Source organism: Montipora foliosa, chromosome 13 (assembly GCF_036669935.1).
Source record: "Montipora foliosa isolate CH-2021 chromosome 13, ASM3666993v2, whole genome shotgun sequence".
Classification (NCBI taxonomy): Eukaryota; Metazoa; Cnidaria; class Anthozoa; order Scleractinia; family Acroporidae; genus Montipora; species Montipora foliosa.
Genome location: NC_090881.1, coordinates 30,546,674 through 30,554,066, shown reverse-complemented (window position 1 = coordinate 30,554,066; position 7,393 = coordinate 30,546,674). Strand labels below are relative to the sequence as shown.

Genomic DNA, 7,393 nt, shown 5'->3' with positions numbered 1-7,393 from the left:
GGTGGGTGGTGGGGTAGCAGTTTAAGTAAGCTGTAGATGTTGAGCAGTGGTACACAGATCCAACAAAAGGGCTTCCTTGATTCTCTCTTTGGAACTATGTAATATTCTTTATTATTCCTTTGAGGACACGCACAATTTTTTGTAGACACATAATACCCCAATACCAAAATTCAAACCCTTTGGGAATAAAAACTTGCTACTTGGCAGGCATCATGACTTTTCCAGGGGTGAAAACTGAAACAACCCAAACCCATACAGAAATGCTAACCTTAGGCTTGAACATTATCTAAAGCATATTGTTCAGGCCTAAGGTTAGCATTTTTGTAAAGGTTTGGGTTGTTTCAGCTGTTGTTCCCTTCACCCCCTACCGCCACCCCCTTCACCCCTCACTACCCCGGAATAGTCATGCCGCTACCTGCAGTGCTTTTGAAGGAGAGGTCTGGGAACAACGCTGTCACAATGGCGAACGAGGTAACTGTAATATTCTCAGGAAGCTCAGCTGAAACTGTTGCTTGTGCGAAAGCTTTCTGGTTATCAATACATCCTCCTCGTCAACCAAAATCGGCATTAGTTGTGACTGGAATAAATCACCGCTTTCCAACGGCGTCTAACACGGAAAACGGTTTGTAATCCTTCTACTATCCGACGTCGGCATATCGATAAATAGAGGGTGCAAGTATAATAATTTAGATTTTTTTTCATTCCGAAAGGAAACACATTAAAGGATATCACTCACGTTAAAAAGGAGATAAAAAGAGAAGAGCTCAATCGAAGTAAGTTAATTCGTCTGACCTCCTTTACAAATGACTATTAGTAGGGTCAGTTAACAAGGCCTTACAAAAGCGAGGCTAGAGTTGACCATGTTTTGGGCTGGTCTTACAAAGCGAACATAATAATGCATAATTAGCAAGACCTAATCGGAATAACAATGGTTCTTTTGTCCTCTGCCATTTTAGTCTGATATATGAAAGTCTACCCTTCTTTTGATACCTCACTGCTTTTCTTATACATTACAACAACATGATTTACATAAGAAAAGCAATGAGGTTTGTATCAAAGCAAGGTCAACTCCAGCTTCGCATTTGTTCATAGGCCTGGTAACTGAGCACAGACTAGTAAAATGGTCTGTTTCATGGTCTATTATCGGATGTTGAAAATGCGCCTCAGACAGGTGTTGAAGAATATCTGAATCTTCTGTCGTATTGTCTTTGTCGTCCGCCATGCCTCACACCAGTACAGCACAATGGACTTGACGCTGGAGTTGAATATGCGCAGCTTGGTTTTTGTGCTGATCTTTTTGGATGCCCAGATGCTCTGGAGCATGACAAAGCCTGACTGCTGGCTGGAGTGTTGGTGGTGGTGTTGATCTTCATCAGCTCCGTCTTCTTTCTGTTGATGTTGAGCCCTGTCCTGGCTGATGTTGTCTCCAGGCGGGTGGTCTTGTCCTGCATCTGTCTGTGGTTGTGTGACAGCAGGGCCAAGTCGTCAGAGAAGTTGAGGTCGTCCAGCTGTGTTCAGAGGGTCCACTGTATGCCGTTGTTCCTACCTGTCATGGTGGTCTTCACGATCCAGTTGATCACCAGGAGGAAAAGGAACAGTGACAGTAGACACCCCTGATGGACTCTGGTCTTCGCCTCAGAAACTCTCAGACAACTGACTGTCGTGGGCAATTCTGCAGGTCGTGGACAATTCTGCAGCTCATGTCCTGGTAGGTGCACTTAATGAGGGAGCTGATCTTCTTTGGGACTCTGTAGTGCCTCAGCAGCTTCCACAGCATTTCTCTGTCCACGCTGTTGAATGCCTTCTAGTAGTCTATGAAGTTGATGTAGAGGGGGGAGTTCCACTCCAGCCACTGCTCTACAATGATGCGCAGGCTGGCGATCTGGTCCACACAGGATGTGTTCTTGCAGAAGCCCGCCTACTGGTCTCGGAGCTGCCTCTTTCATCCTCTCCAGTAGAACTCTGTTGAGAACTGTGCCTGGCACTGACAGGAGCATGATCCCTCGATAGTTGCTGCAGTTCCTGAGGTCCCCTTTCTTCGGCAGCTTGATGATAATGCCTTCCCTCCACTGGGCTGGTACCTTCTCTTCTTCCCAGATCTTTCTGAAGAGGCTGTGTAGCATGTCGACCGCTGTCTCCATGTCTGCTTTGATGGCTTCTGCTGGTACCTTGTCCAGCCCTGCTGCTTTCCCATTCTTGAGTGCGATGATGGTCTTTCTGATCTCAGCCTTGGAGGGCTTATCGAAGCTGATGGGTAGTTCTTCCTCCATGGGCGGAATGGCAGTTTAGTAGCTCCCTGAAGTGTTCCGCCCACCGCTTCAGCTGGTGGTCTGTTGTCACCAGTAGGTTTCCGTTCTTGTCTCTCACTGGCCTGTCTGTCTGTTGGAACTTGCCTGACAGCTTCTTAGTCATTACGTACAGGTCCTTCAGGTTTCCTGGTCCGGCTGCTGTCTCAGCTGGGCTGGCAAGGTTGCCGATGTAGTTTCTCTTTTCCCTCTTCATGCGCCTCTCCACCTCTATGTCTGCTGCTGTATACTCAGTCTGGGCTCTAGTCTTTGCTGCTCTCGTTTGGCTCATGTTCAGCGTGTTCTTCTTTGCTTTCCTTGCCTCGAGCTTGCGGATGGTGGCAGCAGAGATCCAATCCTTTTGCTGGGTCTTCTTCCTGCCAAGGACTTCCTCACATGTGTTGTGCCAGATCTTGCTGTGTTCCAAGTGTGTCTCTGTGTCAGTCTCGGGGTCTATCAGGTCTTGTAGCAGCTGGTATCTGTTGGAAAGGCTTGTCTTGAATGCTGCCTGCGTGTCTTTGTTCCTGAGCAGTCAGACGTTGTACTTTGTTCATGTGTTGTTGTTGTTGTTGTTGGTGAATCTCTTCAGTCGGAGTCTCACTGCTCTCAGGAGAAGATGGTGGTCTGATGACATGTCCACACCTCTCATCACACGCCGTCTCTCCATGATCTCCTGAACTTGTGGCTGATGCAGATGTGGTCAATCTGGTTCTCGGTAACATGGTCTGGCGATTTCCATGTGGCTTGTGGATGCGCTTGTGCGGGAAGATGCTTCCTCCAATTACCAGCTGGTTGAGGGCGCACAGGTCCGCAAAACGCTTGCCATTCTCATTCATCTGGCCCAGTCTGTGAGTCCCCATGGAGTCCTGATAGCCAGTGTTGTCCGAGCCGATCTTAGCGTTAAAATCTCCCATGAGGACGGTCATGTCTTTGGTTCCTCCTTTGTTGGGTTGGGTTGTGTTTCTTTCTCCTCTTCCACATCATTGGTGGGAGCATAGCACTGAATGATGTTCAGCCTCATGTCTTTCTACTTGGTGGTGAACTTGGCTGTGATGATGCGGGAGTTGACAGGTTCCCAGCCGATGAGAGCGAGACCTTTCCCTCTAATAGTAGAGTTTTTTGAAAAGTGTTGAAACTGTTTGTAGCCTCCTTAAACTGTGCATGTTTCCTAGGCCTGGAAAGACATTTGAAGGATGCAGAAGAGAGAAAAGACAAAGAAGAAGCAGAGTATTTGCACAATATGGTTAGTATTAAATTATGGAGCAATTTCATAGGTTTTGTTTAACCCATTCACTCCTCAGGTGCCCTAGGATGCCCCGAGTTGACAAGTAAAATCGTCTGGCATTAGACAGAGTAAACTCTGTCAAGACTCACTTCCATGGGACAGTGGATCAAAACACCATACTTACAGTCTTCTTATTTTATTGTAGAAATCATTCAAAAGAGAAGCCCAGGAAACTATGGCGTGCAGGAAGGCTGAAAGATTGAAAGTAAGTTAACAGAAAGTGCATTGCAAATGCAGTGGTAAAGCGGTAAGGATACTGGACTTGAGGTCTCAATGTTTGAGACCCAGAGCAAAGTGAGAGCTCTGACAAAGATCTAAAGCTCAAAATGTCAGCTTTCAAATTTTTCCTAATAGTATGGAGATTTGGAGGTCAATTTACTATATATCCAAGCCAGCTGATATTAACCCATTTCTGTGAAACAATATGATGGGCTAGCGTAATAATGATCAAATGAGCACTCACAGATAGTTTTTAGAAAAGAGCATGTTTTCATTTTCGTTTTATAATTGTCAAAAGAAATGTACCAGTTGTAAAGTGAGAAACTCTCATTATTCCTAGAAGCTTAAAATCACCTAGTCAATCTAGTATTGCATGTACCTATGAAAACAAAAAGTGTGAGTACCCCACAAGATTTTCATATCATGACTATAATAGTGTTTTTGTAAATGGTTTGGTTAGGTAGTGTTTTTATTAATACATCATGTGGCCTGCATAAAATTGTGGCACCGAGAAATGTGCAATAATATTTAACACTGGTATGTTCCGAGACTGGCACATTCAATGAAAATTTTGTTTATAATTATGTTTCAGTTGCCATAAAAACTGCATGTTTTTCCTTGGGGTCATGGTTGACAGAAACTTCCTCAATACCAAAGCGAAGACCTGTGTAATTAAAAGAAAAAGGCTGCAGTTGTGTAAAACTGTGATGCAACCTTGTTTAAAGATGTCTGATCTATTTAAATTAACAGAAAGAAGAATTATCACGATGTACACACAGCGCCCTTATTCCTGATTTCTCGTAAGTAAAATTACAGATACTCTAGACATGTTTCTGAGATTTTCATAATAATTTCTGAGGAATCTCACCTTCAAGCGCAAAATGCCAAACTGCGTTTTGGCTTCCATCAGTCAAATTTCTTAACATAGCCGGGAAGTTTGACTCCACCTTCGGAAAGTGAATTGGAGTTTTTGTTTAGTTCATAGCTTGGATATCATTATGATATGTTTTTCGAAATTCTTCAGTGAAGAGATTCATACAGATTCTACTGCTTTCCATCGGTGTCAAGTTAGAATGTACGAATGTACCGTGGAAACCAAAGATGCAGATTGGTGGGTCATGCATAAATATTATAGATTTCATCATCTGTGGTTGGTGTCGGAAGTTTGATTGATGGAAGCCAAAATGCAGTTTGGCTGTTCAGGCGGTTGAACGTGAATTGCGCAGAATTATGAAAAATCACAGTAAGTAATTTTTGTGGAATATACATTCCCTCTCAAAGATACTTTTTAAAAATAGAATTGGGACACAAGTTTGCAACAACATTAACAGGCTTTTATAATATTATTAATGCATTCTTTTAATTTAGACAATCAAGTGAAGAGGATGATGAAGCAATTGAAGCCATGGCTGAACTTGATAGATTTGATGAGATCCTGAAGCAGAAAGAAACACTTTGACCTTAACAGTGTTTACGGCAGATTTTTTAAAAATCTTTTGTGTGCCAAGAATGTATTGATTCTTGTTTAACATAAGGCTACATGTAGCCTTTACTTTGTCAGACATAAAGTTGATAATGTCTCATAAAGGCCTACAGAATAATAGGCCTGGGCTAAATTACATTTTATTACACTTATAAATCAAATAAAAAGGTTACTAGCTAATCTTCACATATGTCCAGCAATGCAAGTACTTGGATGCAAGCCTAATTTTGATATCCAACAGAAATTGTCCCTTTAAGTCATAGCATTTAGTATCTATTTTTAGCTATAAGGTTACTGGAAAAAATTACCGTAGCATTATTTTTAGGTTGGGTTAAGTGCAGTAATTTATCCTTACTTGAGGAGCATTATTTGCTGGACACTGCGTGACGTTTTAAATTGTCTGTATTCTGAGACATGACTGATGTTGAAGTTGGGGAAAAGAGCAAGGGGACACTTTGCGACGCTTATTGAAATCAACAAGCATCTAATTACTTGCATTTCTGAGCATAATTGGTTTATGTACAGTGACAGACTATGAAAATTAAAAGACATACCTAATTTTGGAGCAGAAGTCACTTTTTTTCTAGTAATTGTTCCTAGTATTACTTAATTTTTTGCCATTTGGGGATCTTGTTCCCTGTCTACATTAATTTTGCAAAACTGGAGCAAATTCACATCAAGCTGGTAAATTGAATGATCCACAACTTCACAAGTGACACACCTGATCCTGATGTCCATACTCGTTTTTTAAATTAAGGGTCGCCTTGACAATGTACCAGGTGTATCATGACAACTTATCTATCCACCTCTCAACCCTTCTTGGATTTAGAGTCAATTGTACTACTACTACTACTACTACTACCACCACCACCACCACCACCACCACCACCACCACCACCACCACCACCACTACTACTACTACTAATAATAATAATAATATTAATTGTAATTTGAGATTTTCTCATGTACCGCTCAATAGTAGTCATGATAGGAATAGTGTTAGGTACAGGAGTCCGATTGTGTGGAATTCTCTAAAGTCATCAGGGATGCTACTCTGCTGCAGCATTTTAAAGCAAAACTGAAACAAAAGCCAAGACATCTCAATGATATTCAGTTTGAGGAAGCAGTCTCTTTAATTATATTGAAAAAACCCTGATTTTATGTATTTTTAATTTGTCTTTTAATCAGATCGAAATACCCAGGTTCTCTTTCTTTTTCTTTAATTAGGCCAGATATTTTATGTGGCAGATCCACACCGGCTTTGAGTTGTCTCAATCTGACCTGCCTTATCAAAAAATATGCAACTATGACTTGACCCTGAGAAAGGGCAATTGCAGAAAAAAGGATCTTTGCCCTCTTGATGGTGAATGTCTCACAAGTAACGTCATCCATGAAACCACTGTCACAACAACATTCGGACTCATGAACATTTACATCAGCATGACAGAAAACAATTTCAAAACAAGATACAACAACTGCAAACTCTCTTTCAATGACAGGAAACACTCACAAGCCATTGTTCTTTCAAAACACATCTGGGAATTAAAGCACAGTAACACAAGCTACAAATTATCTCAGATCTTGCACTGCAGGTTCAAAACACAGGTCTCTTCCTTAGGTCTCTGTTTTACCAATACAGAAACAAACCTAAACATTCATTAAAGCTAATCTTATGCCTAAAAACTATTGTTTAGGTCATTAAATTAAGCCTAAGGTTAGTTTTAATGAATGTTCAAGTTTGTTTCTTTATTGGTAAAACAGAGACCTGAGAACGAGAACTTTACCCTGAGACCTTTTTTTTTTTACCTGGTAAAGGTAAAGATACACCTTATTTAACGTCGGAAGTTCCTTTACTCTCTCGAGAGAATTCTCCTAGGAAGCCGACAAGCTAACCTTACGCCTAATGGTACCTGCCGAACCTGCCGAATGGTGCATCACCAAGAAGGCAAATGCTTTTAGGGGTTACCCTTCTTGTTGCAACATATGCTTATCTGAGAAACACTGCATTTTGTCCACCCATGGGGCTTCTCTGCTAAACAAGAGATCTGAAGTGAAAAATTATGTTGTCCTCGCTACCAATCTCAGAAATTGCTGTTCCATTACCAACCTTAATTTAAATTT

The 7,393-nt window shown here is 41.7% G+C and overlaps 1 protein-coding gene across 2 annotated transcripts; it reads left to right on the top strand.

Annotated features, from left to right (window-relative positions):
• Window positions 1-445: 445 nt before the first annotated feature.
• LOC137982470 (cilia- and flagella-associated protein HOATZ-like) lies at window positions 446-6,161 on the top strand. Of its 2 annotated transcripts, XM_068829564.1 has the most exons (6): window positions 446-622; window positions 711-773; window positions 3,458-3,528; window positions 3,716-3,775; window positions 4,540-4,589; window positions 5,158-6,161. In XM_068829564.1, the coding sequence occupies exons 1-6, from the start codon at window positions 460-462 to the stop codon at window positions 5,246-5,248; spliced, it is 498 nt and encodes a 165-aa protein (XP_068685665.1). In that variant the 5' UTR covers window positions 446-459; the 3' UTR covers window positions 5,249-6,161. The 2 variants fall into 2 exon arrangements, with proteins under 2 accessions (XP_068685665.1, XP_068685666.1); XM_068829565.1 differs by lacking the exon at window positions 711-773.
• Window positions 6,162-7,393: the final 1,232 nt, after the last annotated feature.

Excerpts from the sequence above, each read along its gene's own strand:
- LOC137982470 (XM_068829564.1), top strand. The coding sequence starts at position 460 with ATGGCGAACGAGGTAACTGTAATATTCTCAGGAAGCTCAGCTGAAACT. Across the intron at positions 3,529-3,715 it reads CAGAGTATTTGCACAATATG|AAATCATTCAAAAGAGAAGC; the intron begins GTTAGTATTAAA and ends ATTTTATTGTAG. Across the intron at positions 3,776-4,539 it reads GGAAGGCTGAAAGATTGAAA|AAAGAAGAATTATCACGATG; the intron begins GTAAGTTAACAG and ends TTAAATTAACAG.